Consider the following 23,125-nt stretch of genomic DNA (forward strand, 5'->3'; position numbering starts at 1 on the left):
TATATATGTATATTTATTGATTAGATGACATTACTTGACTACTGTTTACAAACTTGTTGATATTCATTCGTTTATTGATCTCTGACATGTATACACGTCTTGAATATTAAATATTTTTGTTAAAACATCGAAGTCTCGTTGTTCCACCAAGCGTTTCCTTCAGAGCCTTCAAAGGGACGTCGAGGGACGAGGGGGGACAAAGGCGTCGAAAAACAGCAGCGCCGGAGTCGCGTCGATAAATCGCGAGCGCACGATCGCGCTTCCCGACTCTCGATATCAAAGACCGTGTCCCAGAGAGCCAATCCCGCTCCCGCGCTATTATCAAATGCTCCAATCGCGTCGGCGTGTGGCGCTCTCAGCGCGCGAAGGCGCTGCCGCGAACGTCGAACAGGTGTCGTCCTCCCTCCCCCCCACTCCTCGCGACCGGCCCTAACCTCGGCGCGCTCATTGCTCCGCTTCGCTCCGCACCGTTCCGCGCCGCGCCGCGCCGCGCGCCTCGTAATCCGCGCGATGCCAGGCGTATCCTCCGTTTAGTGCGAGACGACGGACGTCGGGGATGCACGCCCGCGAGCTTCCTCCTGCACCTGCACCGCGCCGTTAGCCACCGGGCCACCGACGACGGAAAGAAGGTGCGTATCGACGGGACGAAGGCGCGATCAGCGTGGAATCGACCAGCCGTCTCTCGCGCGCGAGAGAAGGAAGGAAAACGAGAGGAGAGGAGAGAAAGAGAGAGAGAGAGAGAGGGAACGCGGCCGTCTCTCACGCGCACGCTATATCCAACGTCCCGCCGCGTTCTCGCGACCGCTCTCGGCCTCTCGGCTGATGGAACGAACGGGTGAACCCCAGTCCGCACCAGAGGCGGGTAACGATCGGTCGTCCCGTCCCCCGGCTTAGCTACGCGCCGCGATCGCTCCGTCGCGAAGCGCGTTTTACGCGGTCCGCACCGCACGCACGCACGGCGGGGTCTCCGTGTTTCGCCCGCACGCACGAGGAACCCCCCGCGATAAAATCCGACTTCGGGATTCCGTGGCTGCGTGCCGCGAATCACGGAGTAATTGACACTAATACGGTGGAGCTAATGAAGTAGTGTGCCGCGTGCGGTTTTCGCCCCGAGGAGACGCTCCAGATACCTACCGCGTCGGGTCGGAAAAGTTCATTCCTGGAGAAAGAATATCCGGCACGGGGGTCCTCCGGGGCCCGGGGTCTCTCTCGCCGTCGAGGAATCTGTATCGGTCCTGGGTTATCACCTTCCGTCCAAGATAATACAGACTGCGCGCGCGAGAGCGAGAAAGAGAGAGAAAAAAAACCGTGAGTGTTCGATCTTATGTACATCTCAGTGAAGAAAGTTCGTGGAAGCGCGCTGCCACGTCTCTGGGCGTCAAACGCGTGGCGCGAAGAGGACCGTGCCTTACGTGTCGCTCTCCCGTCAGTCCCGTCGCTCGCGCGAGTGTGCGTGCATGCGTGCGTGCGTACGTGCGTGCATTCGCGCGTGTGCGCGCGCGATGCGCGTGGATTCCGCCGGCGCGACGTGGTGGATCGACGTTGGCGATCCTCTTGCCCGGCTGCCGCGAACCGGTTCGCCGATCGCGGCCGCGAGCCTCCTTTTCGCGGCGCGCAGGGAACGCGTAAAGTACGTTCGTCGTTCGATCGCTCGCGCCAAAAAGGGACGATCTCGGCCGTCGGCGCCGCGTCGCGGGGTGACACCTCGCGCCCACGCGAGCGTGCCCTCGCACGAGGCCGGCCCCGGGGCACGCGGCGCTTGGGCCCGCGACCGCGCCGCGAAGTAGCGTTCCATACTGGCTCCGCGCCCGCCCGATATTCCGGATTCCGGGATTACGAATTCAACGCTCGCCCCGGGACTATTCTTTCCCGACGTGACCGGAGTCCGTTTCCCGGTACACGCCCCGTCGAGAAATCCGTCGACCGGAACCGGAGATGCGTGTCGAATTCGCGCGCGCGGCGGCCAACCCGGGATTCGCGTGGAGATTTAAAATTCAATTCTCTCGCGAGAGCTTTAAAGTGTCCCTGAACGCGCGACGTCGGCGCGCCACGCGTGGATATCTTTCCCGCGCGCCGGTTTTGCGTCCTGTAAAAAAAAAAAAAAAAAAAAACCGCTAAAAAGGGAAATGGGGAAGAGGCTAATCCTCGATTCTGAGGATTAAAAATTCAATTTTAAAAATCTGATAGGTAAATATCGTACGTACGCAATATTTTTCTTGCACAAGTGCGGCACGGTAGCCGCCCTCGAAAAAAAGGATACTTGCCAAAAAATTGTTTTTTTTCCCTATTTTTTGTATAAACAAATATGCTTTTTGACTTCAAATAACGTGAAATGGAGAGCAATCCACTTTGAGAGATACGATCATAGAGAAAATCAGATATTTCATTTTGTGGAGAACCCTGTAATTAGACGTCAGATATTCCATGAGAGAAATAGAAAGATGAGAATAAAAAGAATTTTATGAAAAATTCGTAGAATTATAATATTTTGCGATTTCATAGAATTAATTTATCAATATTAAGGCTTCCGTTCACTCACCACTATACGTTCTCAGATTGTGACGTCAGAAGCGAGAAAATGTACAATAAAAGTGTGCAATAAATTTTTGCTAAATATATTCAAATGCAAATATGTTTCAATAAAGCAACATTTACAATCGATATAGAACCGAGACATTTAAAATATAACGAAAAACTATCTTTGTTTCGGGGAAGAATTAAATCATATTTATTTTCTGTATATAGTATGTATTATTAATTTGACAGTTATCATTAGCTGTCAATATAGCTTATTTCATTTTGGTTATGCATAATTCCAGAAATATGATTATCTATTAATTAACGAAACAAAAGGAGAGCGCTTGATTATATTTTACAAGTCGGTTCTATCACAATTGTGTTATTTTATTAAAACATATTTCCGCTTTAATATATTTAGCAAGAATTTCTCTCATATATTTTCTCGCTTCTGACGTCACAATCTGAGATAGTAGTGGTGAGAACTCTTAAGCCTCCTTAATTTACAATTATATTTAATAAAACAAATGCAAATTAAAAAAATAATTAAATAGAATTAATTAATATCAATGTCCGTTGAAACATAATCAGACAATCAATTTTCAAATAAATTATTCGTGTTTCTGTTATTTAATAATTATACGGATTTTCCGGCGAGAGAAAGAGAGAGCTACAAAATGTTGCTTCATATCTTAAAAGTTGCGACGTACGTGGGAAGATGTGCATATACGTATACATTATTATTATTTATATACGTGGAGACTCGACATTACCGCATTACTTCGCATACTTGTTCTACATTCACCGCTAAGCATCGTCATCCGGTTTCATTCATGTAACACGTTCGATCTAAGCAGCAGAGAGCCTTCGAGCGCTACTTAGAGCCACTTGACTAACTCATTCCGCTCTCGAGATCGAGAGACCTCGCCTAACTCCGCGGATCAACTTTGATCTCTCGATTTACCCGCGATCCTTTTTCAAGTCCTCGTCCCCGGATATAGAAGTCGTAAAGATATTGCTTCTTTTTCTTCCCCCCCCCCTTCCGTTTCTCTCCGAACCGTGAAATGACATTGGCTGCTCTAATTTTCCGGTGTCGTGTTAAAAAAAAATAGAAGAAAATACCGCGCGGGTGTCTCTGTACCTGCATGCATGCGCGCTCCGCGCGGCAAATATAATTCGCAAAGCGAGATAGGTATTGGAGGCTGATACCGCGCGATAGAGCCGGTACAGGAATGCCTCGTGAGATGCGTCGCGCCAAAATCGATCTATCGGAACCAGGTCAGCTGCTGAGGTCTCCATCCCACGCTCTGCCGTGAGCTAAAAATCAAGTTGAGCAAAACAGACGGGGGGGGACGTGGCTTACTGGAGCCCAGTTCGCCAGCTCCCAAAGAGACGATGGCCCCGAGATGTATAAGGAACAAAAAACAAAACGCTTGCCCGCGCTGCTTAAATGTTTGCGATTCTTAATGAGGATCGCGGGAGATTCCGGCTCTCTGCAGGCTCTCCGGTCTCTCTGCGATCCTCGTTTCAGACTCGACCCAGAGTTTGCGAAGCGTTAAAGCGTTAAATCCTTTTTTACATCCCAGTTCAAGGGTAAACGCAATTTCCCGCGCGTCCCGCAATTCTTGTCGAGAAAAAAAAATTTCCGAGATTAATCGAGAGATATGGCGCAAACGATTGGGCAACAATTCTCACGTGTCAGTGAATTCGAGTGGCGTCGATTGCGCGGACGATGGAAATGTACAACGACGCGAAGATTTTTTCGTATATACCTCTCTCGTGCTTTCTCCGTAATATGCAAACGAACGCTATTGTGTGTCCTTATTCCCGGCACCTACTAATTCCCTTTCGTTCCCATTTTCAGTCCGCGATTGAAAAGTTCGCTTATAACGGATTCCGACCCGCCATTCTTTTTTCTCTCTTTTTTTTTAGGAACTCGCGAACATCATCGGAGTGTTCCGAACTTCATCTTCTCAGCTTCGAAATTAGTTTTCAAGTCCCCCGGAAAGGTGGGCTGAGGCAATGCCGCGTACTGAAATATCTCCTCGAGGGAAAGCATCCGGATTTCGGGCATCGCGCGCGTTTGCCGCTCCGTTCTGTTTGATCGCCACGTAAATCGAAGAGACGCTCACCGGCATATACAAACGTATAACCGATAGCAAATTCGACGCGACATTCCCGCACGTATTTGTCCGCGGTTTCTTTTTCCCGAGCCCGCGCGTTTCACACGGGACGGAGCTCTCGTGGCGAGAGAGAAGTTACTCCGTCATCGTCGTCTCGTCGTCGACGGCGACGACGCCGACGCGGACGGTGCAGCCGGAGTGCCGTTTGGAGGAATGCGGGGCGCACCTGTCCGTCCGTTATCCGTCTTCCAGGCTCGTACAAAGCGCACTCGGACTGCACTTGTGATGGGGTACCGGTCGATCCGTCGGAGAGAAAACTCGCCTCAAGGCCGTCGTTTTGTTTTGTAACGTATATGCCGCGAGCGATCGTCGCGGGCAGCGGGGGCCCCGCCACGCGAGGACCGTTGGACAAGGGGGTTGCGATAACGATGCCCCTCCGGGGACCGCTAGCCTCACGTCTCGTGTCTCGTTCTCACGTCTGGGGTCTGGAAAGCGTGGGGAGATGTCCGAGATGTTGCACGCGGCTTCCACGATTGTGCCAGTCCATCTGCGCGGGACGAGCGTCGCCGATAGCGTGAGAGTTTTAATGCTCGGCGAATGGTTTTCGCGCACTCTCCGTCCTGCGATTGCTTCACTCTTTCCGGGTTCTGTGTGATGTACAAAGAATTTTCTAACGCAATCGCTATTTCGTCCGGATGAGTCGATCGCTCGTCAGTTTCATCTGGCTTGAATTTGTAAATAACGAAATCTTCCTTTGATCGTCCTTCGACGATCTTTCTTGAGAATCGTGAATCATCGTTGAGGTGGTTAAATGTGAAAATCGGCAACTTTCGAAATTTTTCGACTGTTGTGCTTAATTTGTTATTGAAATTTTATTAATTTCAAGTACATGTTGGCTTGATATCCTAGTTTAATCGCTGGATTAATCCTGATTAATTGCTCGGGAGACATCGAGCGACAGATTCCGGTAAGATTTTCCACGGAAGGAGAAGCTGTTTCTGTGGTCTGGCCCGCCGCTAAATCGCCACACGGTGAAACATTAGTGAAATCACAATTTACACGACACGGGCTACATCACACGCCGCATCTCCCAACAGATGGTATTCTTGATGGATGACGCTACTGATCCTCGGGTACGCGCTATTTACGTCATCTGTTTCTCTCGCGCGCGCGCGAGAGAGAAACGATACTTAATTAACGGCGCACTTCGGTAGTGATTCATGAAACGAGTGAAAGGTTCTCCGTGAGCTCTCTCGCAATCAGAAGAGCGGCGATTAGCGTACACTGTAGCGGAGACACCACGGACTCGACGTGACGACGCGACGTGAGACGAGGCTTAACCGATTCGCAAGGACGCTCGAGCTGCGAAGACCCATTTTTCCGTGACCTTTTTATGGCATTTGCTGTCATGACCGCCACGCCACGTGACTTGCAGCGAAAATTAAATGTCACGACATCGGTAGAGGATCGGAAACCAATCTTGTCATAATCGCAAGAATACTTAATCCTCGCGTATACACGAAGTGACAATCAGGAAGATGTTGAAACCAGGTAGCTATTATTTTGTAATGGCTTTGTAACGATTAAATGTCAAGACATCATAGAGAATCGAGAATCCATTTCGTCGTAATCAGTATTTAATCGTGTATATACGAGATGACAATCAGGAAACTATTGAAACTGGCTAAACAGCAGTTAATAATATTCCGTAATGAGTGGATAGAATGAAATGAATTAAATACTACATTAACAAGAAATAACTTCCATTTCTTATTAGCACATAATGCAAAGAAATATTCAAGCTTGTAAAAATAAATAATTATTTATTTTTACATAATTATTATAATCTATATGTTATAAAATTTATTAAAAGAGGTCAACAATTCGGCTAGTAGCGTGACTCGACGATATATAATTTCAAAATGATGACTATCTGAACTCGTACAATAATTGGGGCGCTTTTGAGAAAACCGTTAAAACACTTCTTAAAATTAATAATTATATAACTGTGCCTTCAAAGAATTTTAAGTAAATTTCTTTCATGGGTACGACCGAGATCTTTTAAATGTATAATACTTTATATCATTGAATCACGTAACTAGCCAAATTTTCGACTTTTTTATAATATTTATTTCTATATATTTATAAATCTGTACCTTAGAGATAAAGAATTATTATGAATTTAGAATATTTTTAATAAAAAATAAAAGCAGCAACTTGATTTATTGGATTTTTAATAAAGTAACTTGACTGGCATGTTTAATAATAACAACTGCCAATAAACACGCTGCACTTGACCAAAATTAAGGCACTATGAAAATTTCCAATACGACTTTTTCTAGACATTGTATCTTAGGAACTAATAATTAGGAAATAATGGACACAAGACCCTTTACGTAATTATACAATTTAAGCTTGGTATATTGGAAAATGTGTTAACATTTTGACACAAACTGGACATACGATTCTTTACCTCTGAGGTACAGAAATATATATATATTTTTGCGTCATATGCTAATAAGAATGAATGTATTCTTTGCAAAACAGTGTTCGATTCATTTCATTCTGTCCATTCGTTAGAGAATAACAGCTATTTATAGTTTCAACAACTTCTCGATTGTTATCCTAATATATACATCCGTCTTATGCGAGACTGCGGGTTTAAATTTGATTTGAACTTTAAGAAAGTTCAGAAAAATTTCATAAAATTTAACTTTGTCGGTAAACTCCTTGTCGATGTCCAGAAAATTTTGGGGGGATTGAGTGACGGTTATATTGCTTCGCTCGCAAATGATAAGCGCTACTCGCGAATGAACCGCGTAACAAGAAACCTTAAAAAAAATCAGGTTGCGCGAGTAAGTGCATCGTAAAAAACGCTATCGAAGGTGTGAAAATCGTCGTATTTCTATGTTGATATCACTTGTCGAGTCCACGACAGACCGCACAGATTTTGGAGCAAATCCGTCAGAAATAAACCGTCAGAATTAAAAATATATTATTCAATGGCTATATATTTCGTTTCCTTTACAAATATGCTGCTTTGCAAAATAAAATCATAATACAATCTGTTTAGTTTTGTCGAGAAAAATATCATCTTTCTAATTGATATTAAAAAAGCATCGAAATATATAACACAATACTTATTCGTTTATATGCATATCGTATACGAATATATGTATGCATATGAGTGTGTGTACATACATAATACAGAAAAACAATTTTGCTGAAATATATAAGAATTAGACCGGATACAGATCTGAAAATAATTATGTAGGACGCTCAACCATATGATGGTAACGCTGCAAAAAGTTTTGACATTCTAGCAACCAGCTTGAGCGTCCAAATAATTATTTTAAAAAACAATCCAACATAGTTATTTTCAGACCTGTGTTTAGCGAAATTTTTAGATACTTCAGCATAACCATTCTTTCCATATAAAATACATATATATACACGATACATAGACGAAGTATTGTTATCGTATCGTTTATCGTTGGCATATACCTACGTAAATAACGGAGTCATGTGCGCTTGACTCAATAAATTTAATTGGTCGCGTTGTTAATTGCAAATTGCGCTGTAGCTTATTATCGAAACGGATACGAAGTAAATAAATGCGAGCGTTAACGTTGCGCGGAAGTTAACATTTGCAGGATGCTGCGCGAGATACTCCGCAGCACTGTCCGCGGTGCAGTGCATCAAATGCACACTCAATCGTGTTTTTCCCTGTTAATCCGTTCTCCATTACCCGGAAAGCTGTATGCCGGTTTGTGACCCGTATAAAACGGCGCGGTAATAACGGTATACACGTACGATACCGCGATCTTCATTGTATTGCCGGTATTGTCTGGCCTCGGTACAACTTTAAACGCCGGCAGGAGCACATTGTTCTCAAATTCGAACGTGCATACGCTTAACCCAGTGCAACCATGTGACATACATATTAGCGATCTCTCAGTTATTGCGGAATTATGTCACCTCGCGTTGCTACGCGATGAAATCGGCATTTCAGAACGTATGTTTTTTTTTCAAGATACTATCTAACCATGAAACGCGATAAATTAGACTGATTATGTTATACATAATGCATATATGCGGATATAATGGCTGATCAAATGATTTAAAAAATATATATATTATATTATTAAATCTATGTGCTAATAATTTATACCTTATTCATACCCATTACCTTCAATAATCAAACGTAGCAGTAATTTATAAAAAAATATTTTTAAAAAACCCTTAAAAATTTCGAAATATATAAAGTTCAGAAATAAAACAGCCTGAAAATGAAAGCGATACTACGCGAAAATTTCAGACAATTGCGTAATCGTTTTATGAAAATATTTCAAAAGTATTCACGTTGTGTACATAAAACCGCCGAAGCCCAAAAGCTGCCTTTTAACGCCGAGCGAGATTAATACTGAATCGATTTTCACAGGGACTTTATTGCGCGTGTAAGTATTGATGCAAACACCCCTATCGCGTTTGTAATCGCTAGTTACCTGCTTAAATTAATCTGTGACGTCACGCCTTTTAAATCCCGTTCGCTCGTGTTATACTCTGTGTAAAATATTTGATCGCGATTTTACCACACCGCTAGTGCTCGTTAACCGCGATATTGATATTGCGCACTCGTTTTGCTACCACTCATTTGTAGATATATTATGCATTACGAACCTAAGAGAAACTCGATGTACCATCGGCGTAATGGAATTCTATTTATAACGTTACGCTATGAACTAAAATTACATTTAAAATTCAACACAAACTCCTGCAAATTAATTCATATAGAGAGTACATAATATTGCGCGTATGACTCATATATAATTTATACGGCAATTTCCTATATGCAACAAAATTGCATATTTTCATTCACGATTTCATTTTATAGCTTTATATCTCTCGTGTGATAATTTTTTAATTTTTTTTTATTATACATAAAAATTTCAGAATATAAGGAGTCACACACGCAACATTTCCGTTATTATTTCAAAATTTTGTCTATAATCTTGTCACTTTATTATCCCAATATGTTACAAAGATAAGTATTAACCTCGAAAGAATTATCACTTTTAATTAAGCAGGTGATATAAGCAGTTAATATAAAGCCGTCGATACAGAGAGTCGTCGAGTTTCAATCGAACGATCACGTTGCAGTTAACGCTCGTAGTCCAGTTTGCGACGCGTAACAATACGGTGTATTCATTTTTATACCTTGATACTCGATTAAATAGCTTGTAAAGCGGTTTCGGAACATCCATGAAACCGGTTCTTAATGGATCCCTCTTCGAATGGTATGTGCATAGCGATCATTACACATCACGTCCGTTCGAGGAGGAAAAAGCCCTCCAAAAGAAGGTAATTTGGTTTATCCAGTAAATTTATCTAATAAATTACAAACGGATACACATAAATCGAAAAGTAATTTAATTTATGCATTAATAAATCTCTACGAAAATATACGTAAATCTATGTGTAAGTAGATTTACAAATCGATACATTAAAAGTATTCTACCAATCATAGATGCATAATTTGATGCGATAAGTGTTTATCGCCGTTTATTTTTAAACCACGAGCCACGAGTCAAACTGAAGGAAACGCGAAAGCCTATGTGCATTATATAATTACAAGTTTCATAATTTTAGGTTGCGGCGTATATTACATTAACACTGAGTTCACGGCCCTACAGGCCTTCCCATGTGATTAGTTTAGTTAATTTTCTCTGTTGAGGGCTGAAATCGATCCCCAGAGGCGTTGGAATGTTTATATTACCATACATATATGTCATCAGGCAGAAACTAAACACACAATACGATGACGTCAAACGAAATGTTATGAATCCCCTAAAATTCGGAACCTTCCCTGCCTGACGTTAAATTTAAATATTGCTAATTACACTCCCAAGTAAGAAGACGAACCTAGACGAAACAAGAGCCGATAATAAATTTTCAACGTCTTTCTCTCTCTCTCTCGCTCTTGCTCTCGCTCCCCCTCGGTTTACCGTGTAATAAACGTTACAAGTTTTATTGCATTTGATATTAACCCCGCGCATACAAATTATGTACATGTAACAACGAAACATGAGGACGTTCACCGTGATGACTTTATTTAAACTGAGAAATATGAATTATACACGTATCTGCGCTAAGTACGACGAACGCAAAGTTATTACACAGTCAGTTATCGTGCCCGCGTATTTTAGCTTCTCGTATTACGATATTATATTTATATTAGAAACTAAATTTACCTCAAGAAAATGGTCGGTATCACACGAAATGCAAATACGCTCGGGATGTAATTAATATACTTCCGTGTTCGACTTCGAGTTTCAAGGAAGTTATATACGTAGTCTGAATTATTGCTGATCTTAGAGCTTTTTGTGGCGGATAACAAGGTAGGGGGCTTAGCTTTCATAGCTGTCTATTGTGCGAGAAGACTTTCTTAATGACATTACCTGGGCGTCGCATTGCGTCAATGTGATATTGGCGGACTTTCCAGCACTTCGATTGACAATGAGGCACGGTCAATGGAAGTCGAACCCGATTACCTCGATGAAAGGAATCGTAGGGCATTTATTTCTCGAAAAATTGTTACTAGATTATAGAAATACTCATCCCCGTGAATTTATTTCATTTTCAAGATTTGGATATAATTGACAGAAATCCTATATATCTTCGAATTTAATTTATTATATTTAACAAGTTAAAGTTAGAACTGCATACCTAATTTTAGAATTCTCTGGGGAAGAACACGATTTTCTCAATTCTCTCGAAAGTTTGAAAATAGATTATTAACAGGTGAAATAATTATTACCTATTATATTTTATACGGAGAGAATCAAATTAGATTTACTAATTACATTAGCGAAATGATTGTTGCATGAACTATGGCATTTCACAAATAGTCAGATAACTAATAATTAAACAATCGAATATACTTATGGCTTTTCTAAAAAATTGATTCAAATGTACAAGGTGTCGAATATACGAATATTAATTAATTAAGTCTTTAACGACAAATTCGATCGAGAGTTGTAAATTAAATTGAAACTAGTAACAAAATATTTAGGATTTTCTATTTTTAACGCCGGAAAAGTTAACTAGCATTAGCGGAGGTAGCTCGTGTGTTCAAAATCCGCTTTATCTGTGAACATCTGTTTCGTGGAGCGCAGTTTCCGCGATACAATGGTGAAACAATAGAAGTAGCTTTAGCACTTCGACCGCAGACATGCAATTCATCACTTCGTCACAAGACTTTTATGACGTGGTCACGAAGTAATGTCCCGTCTTGACAATATTAACGTGCCGCGGTATCGATTTATCAGTAACCTGCACGCAATGTTGTTAATAGCACCAGCATTATCAACCGACTATTACAGAGGCGACTAAAAAATAATTGCCGTACAATTTTGCGATGTTCGCAAACCGGAAATACTTTGTGTTTCTGTTATTACTGACCATAAAGCGTTTCGTGGAGATTTACCATTCCTTGGGAATATAAAACTATGATGATTTCTGCAAGAAAAGAGTAGTGATGTAGAGATAGACATTAAACGAAGAATACATTGTACTCAGTATTGCAACATTACTTATTATAACTGTACAATGTTATCACGATTCCGTTTTCTGTCTACAAAATAAGAAAGTTTTAAATTAAATGTTTGAGTCTTGAACATGTCACCTCCATGTTGTATTTTTTTTTTATTATTATTTTTTTTTTTTAATTGCTTGAATAATACTTTGCAAAATTTTCACTTAGATAAACTTAAATACATTTCTGTCATAATATTACAATTTCAGTTTCTGCATTATATCCTAATAGACATGCCATGTCGATAAGTATATACAAAATTATAGCATAATGGTAAACAGTCTTATCACTGCCAAGTATCATTTTTTAATTAGCATTTGATTTTATTCCACTGCTTCTTTAAGTATTTTTTTCTAAATTTTTGTACCATTATCTTTACGTTTGCAAATAATTGTCAAACAATTCTCGACTTCATAGAATATATTCAAAATATAATTATGAGTTTTGTAGACATACAATTTTATAACGCTGCTCGACTGGATTATATTATATAAATTATTCTTATCATTTTAATTTTGAAATAAACTGCATGTTTATAAACTGTATGAACATTTAATTAATTTCTTTTTTTTCGTATATCCGCATTCCCTAAATTTTTTATTATAAAATGGGGCTAACTAAGGAAAATCTGTGACTTGCACATATATATTATATATGCACATGTGTGTGCGTATTATATATTCTGCCTTTTTTAATAGAAAGTTCGTATAACTGGCAGGGAATGTCGCCGTTGTTCTCTGGGTCGCGCACAGTCATCCGACATTATTACTCCCATTTCCCGCTCGTTATCGTGATGAAAGTGAATTATTTAGCAGCAGCTAATTAATTAGTACCATCAGGTGAGCATGGCTGTCTCATCGCAATATAATTTCCCAGGCCAAATGACCTCGCTCGCTGCGTGGGATAATTACTCGCGGATCTGTATTTCCGTCGTGTCTTCGAAACACTTTGTTATTATGATCGTGCTATTTTTTTTTTCGCGATTATGACAGCCGGTATCGACTGCAGCCGTGGGTGTACCGCGGTGGTACCGTGCTGGTACCGGAGGTAAAAGGCAAGATACATCAGTAGTTTGTTTCGCAAAAGGAGTAACGCTCCGTAACGTCGAAAGCAACATTATTTTTGCGTTATCTGAAATTATTGCAAGTTTTGCGAAAGTCATTAAGCCCGATTAGGACAATTTGAATTGACCTTTCATCGAGAGATATGCAAAGCAGCGTGTCTTCGTCGTCCAACATGACAATAAGGTTGTCTCGCGCATAATGTATATTATAATATCACTGCCGATAATCCCGCGACTGCGCTCCTTTTTTCCTTTTTTTTCTTTTTTTTTTTAATAATAATAATAAAATTGCGGCCCACCGTCGACCACAGTCGATACGATTGTGACTACGGATAGCGATTTACACGGGACACAATGCGATAAGAATGTGACAATATATGCGAGGTATATATAAACGAGTTCATCGCCAATTCTTATCTGATCCACCTCAGACTCATAGCCGGACGTAATTGCATATGTGCAAATTGCATGTCATTGTATCGCCGGTTCTATTTGTAGGAAGAGCAGCATGAAACTCACACACATTGAGCAGCTGATCGAAACGAAATGTCCCGTTTAAAAATGGCATTTTCTCCGCGATCGATGTGTGTGCCCCGAATTAGTCATGTGCTAAGTGCCTACCTAAGTGTCGCAAAGTGCTCCGGTTACCCTTAGCTGCACATATGCTGACATATGCACTTTTCGTCCGCGCGGTCTCCTCATATTTCCGTTCTCGTAATCGCCGCGGCGTATGCAACAAGCATAAAAATCGGAAAAAAAACCTTTCCTGAAAGCTTGGCGTAAAATGATCCGCCGGAATATCATTATTGATAATAGCGTTAAAATTAATTTCGCATTAATGAAGGGTGCATTAAGAGATGGATAAATATCAAAATATTGCATATAAAATATTAAAATACACATAGACATGTAAAATATTAAATACAATAGATATATAAAATATTGAAGTACATATCTGTACCTTACAGGTAAAGAATCGTATCTTCAGTTTTTATCATGGAGAGAGTACTTTTTCCAATATATCAGAAGCTTCAATTGTATAATGGTAAAGGATCTTACGTCCATTATTGCTAGTTCCTAAAATACAACGTTTCGAAGAAGTCATATTGGAAATTTTCAGAGAGATAATAAATTTTAAACCCTGTTTTCTCTCAATTTATAATAATGGACATATTTACCTCCATTCTTTACCTCCAAGGTACAGATATACCTAAGATATTATACGAGAAAAACCTGAGTGGATATATTTATTGTGTTCTATAAATACTACCGAGAGAAGCGATCGATTTTTATAACGAATTTTCACTCGTCTCTCGCAAGTCGTATCGCGCTTGTTCCATCTTCGCGGATTCCATCTTTATTTCCGACCGTGCGCGATACGCGAGAAGAAAAAGTCCGAGTCTCAGCCGCGATTCGTAGAAACGTGATAAGCGTGCGTAAAGCTGAAGCGGATGATCGATCTGCCGAAAGAATTCTAGTTGCATCTCCCGGGCAACCTTTTAATATCAACTCGGGAATTCCCGATACGATAGGAATTCACGCACCACCGAATTCATAATGAACTTGGGCTCATCTTTCTGTTGCAGAGCGCTGAGAACCGGCCCAGTCCTCAGTCATGTGATTCCACGAAGGCCCCGCACAATTACTAGTACACGGTTGTGAGTATCTCGTTTTAAGCCACGAGTCGAGAAATCCGTATCGCGAGTCCACGCACGGGCGGACTGGGTGATGAGCTCGTGGTACAAGCCGTGGAAGACTGACGCCGTTGAAAGATGTTCCGCTCCAAGATTCGCATTCACACGTGTCAAGTGATACTGCTGACGTCCCTGGTATGGTTCCTGGTCGACGTCATGGTGCTCATGCTCTATTCGGACTGCATCGGAGGGTCCGGATGGGGCTGCTCGGACAAGCAGCAGCAGCAGCAGCAGGCGCTTCAGTCCGAGGATCCGTCTCAGTTGCATCCGAAGGCGCAGATCAGGGAGCCGCAGGCGTTGAAGCAGGACCATAATGATAAGAGGCAATATCCGCAGTCGCAGCTGCACCTATGGCGTCCGGCGAAGGTCGTCAAGGAGAATAAGGGCAGCCCTGGCGAGATGGGGGCGGCGGTGCACATCGCGCCGGAGAACGAGGCCAAGCAGCAAGAACTGTTCAAGCTAAATCAGTTCAATCTGATGGCCAGCGACATGATCTCCTTGAACCGATCCTTAAAGGACATCAGACTCGAGGGTTGTAAGAATAAGAAGTACACCAAGTATCTTCCAGACACGAGTATCGTGATAGTTTTCCATAACGAGGCGTGGACCACTCTGCTGCGAACGGTCTGGTCCGTGATAAACAGGTCTCCCAGGTCGCTGCTGAAGGAAATCATCCTCGTGGACGACGCGAGCGAGCGTGGTACGTTCACATTCGCGTTCTCGAACAAGCGTAACTTGTGCGACGAGCACCAATGTTTTTATTATTTTGTAATGTAGATTGATTTGTCTGTATCGCGTAATAGTGAACGACCAACTGTATGTTTCAATGAAAAAAAAATATAAACATTCCGTATAGAGATTGCAAGAATCGTAGTTGTAAAATTTGGACCGAGATAACCGGTGAAAACTTGATTTTCTAGAGCACCTGAAGCAAGATTTGGAAGACTACATAGCCACGCTACCCGTTCCTACGTACGTGTATCGCACCGAAAAGAGGTCGGGCCTGATAAGAGCAAGGCTTTTAGGGGCAAAGCACGTCAAGGGACAAGTAATCACGTTTCTCGATGCGCACTGTGAGTGCACCGAGGGTTGGTTGGAGCCGCTATTATCAAGAATCGCAAACGACAGGCATACCGTTGTCTGTCCGATCATAGACGTAATCAGCGACGACACCTTCGAGTACATCCCGGCGAGCGATATGACCTGGGGAGGTTTCAATTGGAAATTAAACTTCAGATGGTATTACAGCCTTAACGTTACAACGTTATAAGCGTCATGAATTTTAATAACATTACGCTCCTATATTTTAACCAAAATAGTTAAATCTCTCCTGCCTTCTAAAAAAAAAGGACACACACGAGACATTTGAGTTGCAAATGTGCAAATCTACATATTTTGCAAGTCATGAATAGTTAGATTGGCCTATAGCTAAATCCGCTTGAAATATTAAATCTATCGATCCCTTCTGACATGTATATTATTGACATAAATTTATGTCTCCGTTAAATTACCGTAGTTTCATAAATTCTGCGATTTTTAAACTACCATACTCATAAATTCAATACTTCTCGTTCTAATTTAGTTACAGCTATATATAACGATGTGATAATCAATAACAATTTCTCTTCTTTCCTTCAGTGTGTAATTACGAGCTTTCGAGTTTACAAATCATTTATGGTTCCCGCAATAATGACCACAAACGTGCACATTTACTGTGTTTATTTAATTGAATTAAAATTATCTATAATTAATTTCGAAATTCTGAAACAAAACGCATTGGCAGTATCTCAAATGATATATTAATGCAACGTGCGTTTGTTAATTTTTTATTCTTTTTAAACAAAATATTAATATTATATTGATTTTGCTCAATAAGGTACAGAGTCGCCCAGAGAGAAATGGACAGGAGGAATAGCGATAGAACGGCACCTCTACGAACACCGACTATGGCCGGTGGATTGTTCTCTATTGATAAAGAATATTTCTATGAGTTGGGCGCGTACGACGAAGGCATGGACATCTGGGGCGGTGAAAATCTTGAAATGAGCTTCCGGGTGAGCATTCTTTAAGAGTAAAGAAAATTACCAGTTTATAATGCGATTATCCACGAAAATTTTATACAGCATGAGCTTGTATCCAACAAAATCACATGGCAAATAGATTAATTAATCTAAGAGATTAACAATGATTATTTATATATATATGAAGGAAAGAAGACCAAAATGTTTGAAAAGTTGCTGATTTCATGCTGATCTTCTAATTCCGTATATTTTATGTGTAAATTAATTTGTAGGATTCTCTGAAACTTGACTTTTGCTCATTACAAAAAACGATTTCATCATTTCTAATAAATAATAACTCTTTCCTTTATCTTGTATTGTTATCTATTAGAGATAACTGTGCACTATTGTGACTATTAGGATATTTGACAAAGTTTTTGAAGGGTCTTCAAAGGGTATTTTCGCACAAATTTCCGTTGTTATTTGTGAAGTCATAAGTGCCTTGTAGGTGTGGCAATGTGGCGGAACGTTAGAAATCAGTCCGTGTTCACATGTGGGACATGTATTCCGGGACAAGAGCCCATATACATTCCCTGGTGGTGTCAGCAAGATAGTCCTGCACAATGCGGCTAGGGTGGCCGAAGTCTGGATGGATGAGTGGAGAGATTTTTACTATGCCATGAATCCAGGTTAGATAATCAAGTGTATCGTTTAATTAATTTTTCCCCAATGTTGTATTGCTAAATTGCGCTAAATGATGCCACATCGTTATACATATCAATTATACATGTCCCATACATGGTGTACTATTAAAATTCAAACGTGTTATCTACTCACATCTTCGTCTCTCAAAATTATTGCGTATATATAAACACATATATATTTGATGTAATTAAAAGGAACTGGTGAAAAATTTGTTAGAATTTAACACATTTATTTCAGGACTAATAGCATTGTTTCAAAATATAGCTGGTACTCATATAGCGCTTATATACCGAAAGCAATGTTAATTGACGATGTTAATTGACAAAGCATTTTTTGAAGCTGCATTATTATATTCTACAATAATATTATAGATATTATATTATTCAAGCGAAACTCTATATAACATATTTGACGGGTATCTGATACAAGCCATTTATATTACCTCATGAAATTATTATGATTCACACAGCTATGTGAATTGCAGTTGTTTTTGAATGCATTATTTCCTTGTTAACAAGTTGTTTCTCCGTTTAACTAATAATTAATAACAGTCTTGTGTTAATACATTTTCATAAAATAGTTTTTAACACATTAGCTATACATCCACAAATATACCATAAAGTTAGTTAATCATCTTTTGTATGTGTTGTGCACATTATAATTTATGTGTGTATTTACTAATATTTCATACATAATACACATTAGTAGTTATATTACATTATATTGCTAATATCTAAACTAAATCAAGATCTTTAACTACAGAAATTATTCTAATCTTCGCGATTGCTGTCATCAATATATTTTACTCCAATTTGTTTCTTTGATCGACCAAACGATAAATACACTTCTGTACGATATAGAAATTAGAGAATGACCACAGTCATTAAACATGATCATTGAATGAACGTATTTCAGGTAAATTTTATTTCTATGTCTCGTTACGAATGCTGATGTAGTCTTAACCACTCATCCATCCAGCCGACTAACCAATTGAAAATTGCGCTTGCTTTTAATGGAATTCTCTTATCAGACTACATTATAGGTGCCGCAAGAGAAGAGATTTCTAAATCTACCACGAGGCGCAGAATACGATTTATCATATTTGCCATGTGTTGTATTTTTTTTTCTTTTTGTCTCTTATCGTGTTACTATCATTTGTAACTGCTAACACACTAACAGAACTGAGTTGGTTAGATATGGATGTGTGGTGGGACATTGGAAATTGCGACATGCTCGCACGTCGGGCATGTATTCCGTAAGTCAACCCCGTATACCTTCCCGGGCGGTACCAGCAAGATAGTCAACCACAACAATGCGCGGCTCGCAGAAGTTTGGTTGGACCAATGGAAGTACTTCTATTACAACATTAATCCAGGTAGCACTAACACTGGCGTATCTCGTACAAAAAAAAAATAAGAGAATCTATCCCTATGTATCTCTTTCTATGCCTTGGTTGCTTTGCAATGACGCATGCTTTGGAAGATCTCTCTGCATGTTTCTTTATCAATCATTTTCGTTTACGGCTTCGGGTGCTCGCTGTCTCTATCAGATACCCGTTAACATTTATTTAAAACATCATTGCTATTACGTTCTCTCAACGCTGTGATGTTGTTACTTAATAATCCATTAGACAACGATGGATATAATGTACAATAAAGGAGAACGGTAATGCAAATAAGATATGTAGAGGTGTACTTGGAGAATAAATAATAAGTCACGCATGGCATTAAGGGTTCTGTGTGATACTATTATAGTTTATAGTCAAAAGGTTATTGTTAAAGGGAGATATTCTATTATAATGGCAAACATATACAAGTAACATGAATACGAAGCATACATGTATTCATAGTAGTTTCCTAATTGACAATATATGTATAAAATTACTCAAATATAAAACAATGTTGATGAAGCACAATACATTTCTGCACGCTACATTTGCAGATGTATGAACAGTATTGTATGTGTGTGTGTATATATATGTGTATATGTATATAAATCAATGCTACGTCATAAAGTTCTTTACATAAACTTCTTTCAGATTTCCAGAAAAAAATGCATAATTGCACAATTATTTTTTAGGAGCAAGCATATGGCAATTAATGTATCATACAATATACCATGGTCACAAATTTCTTTATTTTTAGCACAAAATTCTCTGAAAAATCTTCTTTTCAACCAATTTACATGCAAGCACAATATGTAAAAAGATATATGTGAATAAATTCGTCGTTTGTAAGCTCTTAGCGTAGCGTTACAGAAAATCAATTTTTTTAGGGGCGCGAAACGTCGACGTCGGTGACGTTTCCGAGCGGGTAAAACTCAGAGAACGACTGAAATGCAAAAGCTTCAGATGGTACTTGGAGAACATATATCCAGAATCGCCAATGCCGTTAGATTATTACTATCTCGGCGATGTGAAAAACGTTGAAACGCAAACTTGTTTGGATACTATGGGCAGGAGAACCGGGGAAAACGTCGGAATTAGTTATTGTCACGGATTGGGTGGTAATCAGGTTTGTATTTATTCTGAATACTAAAGTAATTCACACGTTTTGATAGAAATCGAGAGATAGTGTTTCTATTTCGAACGTTATTTCTAACGAGAGCTGTGTTATCCAGGTATTTGCTTACACTAAACGGCAACAGATAATGTCTGATGATATGTGCCTTGATGCAGCTAGTCCACAAGGTCCAGTAAAGATCGTACGATGTCATGGCATGGGTGGTAATCAAGCATGGGTTTATAACGATGAGGTAAGAGAAACATGATTAGAGAAAAAAAGATGCTTAAATATTATAAAGAAAACAGATATCTATAGATATAAAAAAGAAAGATGAAACGTAGTTTAACAATTAATATTAATAATCAATAAACATAATTAATATTAATGTACACCGTTTCTTTCAGACCAAAATGATTAAACACACAAATACGGGTTACTGTTTGTCAAAACCCCACTCGGGCGATGCCTCGCAACCCGTCTTGGCGCAATGCGATGTCAACAACATCGGCCAAAAATGGATTATGCGTAGCAAATTCAAGTGGCAGGCCAGCTAATACGAATCGACTTTAAGCGCCAGATCTATACGCAATATTTGTTAATATGTTTAATAAATTGTAACCAATGGACTGATCGCAAAGGACTTCCCAAGTGCGCGTATGAGAAGAGATAATGAAGTATTATAACTAGTGGCGAAGAAACGGTCCAATATCACATCTAATGTGTACGTCAAATGAATTGACAGTGCGCGACAGGAATCGATTCTCGTCGAAATCGCGTCAGAAATCGTAGTTAAATAATTAGATTCTACAGGATTTATTTACCATTGATAAAGCAGTATCGCGAATTTACTGCCATTCCTTGTGGTACGGTCCTTACGGTACGCCTTGATCAATGCACAATAGTGACAGAGAATAAATTTCTCTGATCGCGTGTGAACATAAGTGATACTAAACGACGAACAGAGTGAACTCCTTTTCTTCTTTTCTGGCTGAGAAGCAGTAAAGAAGGAATCATATCAGACCACTGTTATAAATAATTGTTAATAACAAAAGAGAGAGAGACATATTTGATAATTTCGAATGAGTGCAATGACGAATGACTGACCGGTTAATCAGTACGCAACGAAATGAAATGTGAATATGCTAGAAATGCATCGCGAGATTATGACGGAGTGAATGCTGGAATGTCAGTGAAGTTGATGTGACGCTACCGCGATAATAATATAGAAAAAAATTATTATTGTACAATCCATTTAATAACTAGGGAAGAGCACTGGATCTTTTTATATTCATGTTTCTGATAGTTCCTCGTTGCATCTCGTTCGTATAATTTAACTGTTACGCGTCGTTTCGTGCGAAGGATGTACTTATCAGAATTTATAGCAATATATAGAATTTATCAGGTTTTAGTTAGATGCATACAATTATTAACTCTCGTTAAACTTTATTACGGAGACATAATGCAGTTTTAATGCAGACGTACCAGAATGTCTTCCATATTTTAATGATAGCAGATTTTTCTGGCATGATCAGCTATTGCGCACATTTGCGAGTTACTTGGTAACTACTTCCCTGAACAATGTTTAATTTGCGAATCATCATGCGACGAAACATACCGTAAATCATTATAAAGAAAACAATATTTGAGCAGCATGATGCATTAAAATGCAATCACTCAAAGATTAAGTAACGAATTTATAACTAAAATGCAACTGCAATTGCCAAGAACATTTATGAATATATTTATGCAGAGATTAATTGAACAAAATCATCATCCGTTAAATTAAATCCTGGCACCTTTCTCTTCGACATCACAAGTTGCAATAGAATATTCTTGTTCTTCGAATATTTATAAAAGTTGCTTGATGTAAAAGATTCCCAAATCTGTTATTGAAAACTTTTATAAGTTTACACTCCTGTGAAATAACTTTCGACACATCCTTAAGACCTTCCCTATTTGTATCTGCTATTGAATGACGAATATACTCATTATTCTTATGTAATCCAAAAGAATGTTATGGTGATGGTGCAACGTTAAGCTTGATACATTTGTCTTCTAAGACTGTGGTATTTATTTTTGTATAGAATACAAATTTACTTATATGTTGAAATAAGCAATGTGTCAGTCAACTTTATAGATAAATGATAAAGTGTTCGATCGCGATCGAAAAACGATAGTCAATAGTACCTCTTTTTGCAAATACATTTATTCCTTTCCCTACAAGTTGATTTCGTGGAGAACGCTATTATTAATATGAATAAAATTGCTAATGAAGGATTCCCATTTTAATCATTTGCTCAACGAATAATGTCTCTAGGTTGAATCGATTACGATGATACGAAAGGAGTTTCAATTATTATAATAGCCCGAACTGCGTAAGCACGATCTTTTAAAGACAATAAAATTATTTGTATACGTTATTAAATTTATAATAACGCATGTCTCTATAACGCTAGTATAATGATTTAAAACATCTATAAAGTAAGTAAAGTTTGTAAAAATGGATGTATGCACATTAACGACATTTAAAGCTGACTTTTATTTTTTTTCTCAGAATGTCATTAAGTTTGACTAAAAGACAAATCCTCTTAAAAAGTAATTTATTTATAGTTGTTAAAATTGTACCATATAAGTATTCTATAGAATCTTATAAAATAACTACGATCAATACACAATTACATCTTGTTAGAATAAATAATTAGTTTCGTTACATATGTGAAACGTTGGTATCATTATTTTAATACTTACAATTCCTGATTAATAAATGCAAAAGTTTAATTATAATTTCCACGTTTAATACTTCTTCATCCTCGTCAAAGCCTTTTTGTATCCATAAATAATTAATATTCATTAATAAAAGAAGAATAAAATAAAATTATGATAAAGGACAATGCAGAAATGTGTAGATAATGAGCCTGACGAAGA

The 23,125-nt window shown here is 39.2% G+C and overlaps 1 protein-coding gene across 3 annotated transcripts; it reads left to right on the forward strand.

Annotated features, from left to right (window-relative positions):
• Positions 1–420: 420 nt before the first annotated feature.
• Pgant5 (polypeptide N-acetylgalactosaminyltransferase 5) lies at positions 421–22,914 on the forward strand. Of its 3 annotated transcripts, none has more exons than XM_071774076.1 (8): positions 421–629; positions 14,884–15,691; positions 15,912–16,230; positions 16,868–17,045; positions 18,891–19,071; positions 19,971–20,209; positions 20,316–20,450; positions 20,605–22,914. In XM_071774076.1, the coding sequence occupies exons 2-8, from the start codon at positions 15,070–15,072 to the stop codon at positions 20,752–20,754; spliced, it is 1,824 nt and encodes a 607-aa protein (XP_071630177.1). In that variant the 5' UTR covers positions 421–629; positions 14,884–15,069; the 3' UTR covers positions 20,755–22,914. The 3 variants fall into 3 exon arrangements, with proteins under 3 accessions (XP_071630177.1, XP_071630175.1, XP_071630176.1); XM_071774074.1 differs by lacking the exon at positions 18,891–19,071 and adding an exon at positions 17,500–17,680 and having other exon boundaries at positions 423–629; XM_071774075.1 differs by lacking the exons at positions 421–629; positions 18,891–19,071 and adding exons at positions 828–1,308; positions 17,500–17,680.
• Positions 22,915–23,125: the final 211 nt, after the last annotated feature.

This window comes from Temnothorax longispinosus, chromosome 3 (assembly GCF_030848805.1).
Source record: "Temnothorax longispinosus isolate EJ_2023e chromosome 3, Tlon_JGU_v1, whole genome shotgun sequence".
Classification (NCBI taxonomy): domain Eukaryota; kingdom Metazoa; phylum Arthropoda; class Insecta; order Hymenoptera; family Formicidae; genus Temnothorax; species Temnothorax longispinosus.

Excerpts from the sequence above, each read along its gene's own strand:
- Pgant5 (XM_071774076.1), top strand. The coding sequence starts at position 15,070 with ATGTTCCGCTCCAAGATTCGCATTCACACGTGTCAAGTGATACTGCTG. Across the intron at positions 17,046-18,890 it reads ATCTTGAAATGAGCTTCCGG|ATATGGATGTGTGGTGGGAC; the intron begins GTGAGCATTCTT and ends TGAGTTGGTTAG. Across the intron at positions 20,210-20,315 it reads ACGGATTGGGTGGTAATCAG|GTATTTGCTTACACTAAACG; the intron begins GTTTGTATTTAT and ends TGTGTTATCCAG.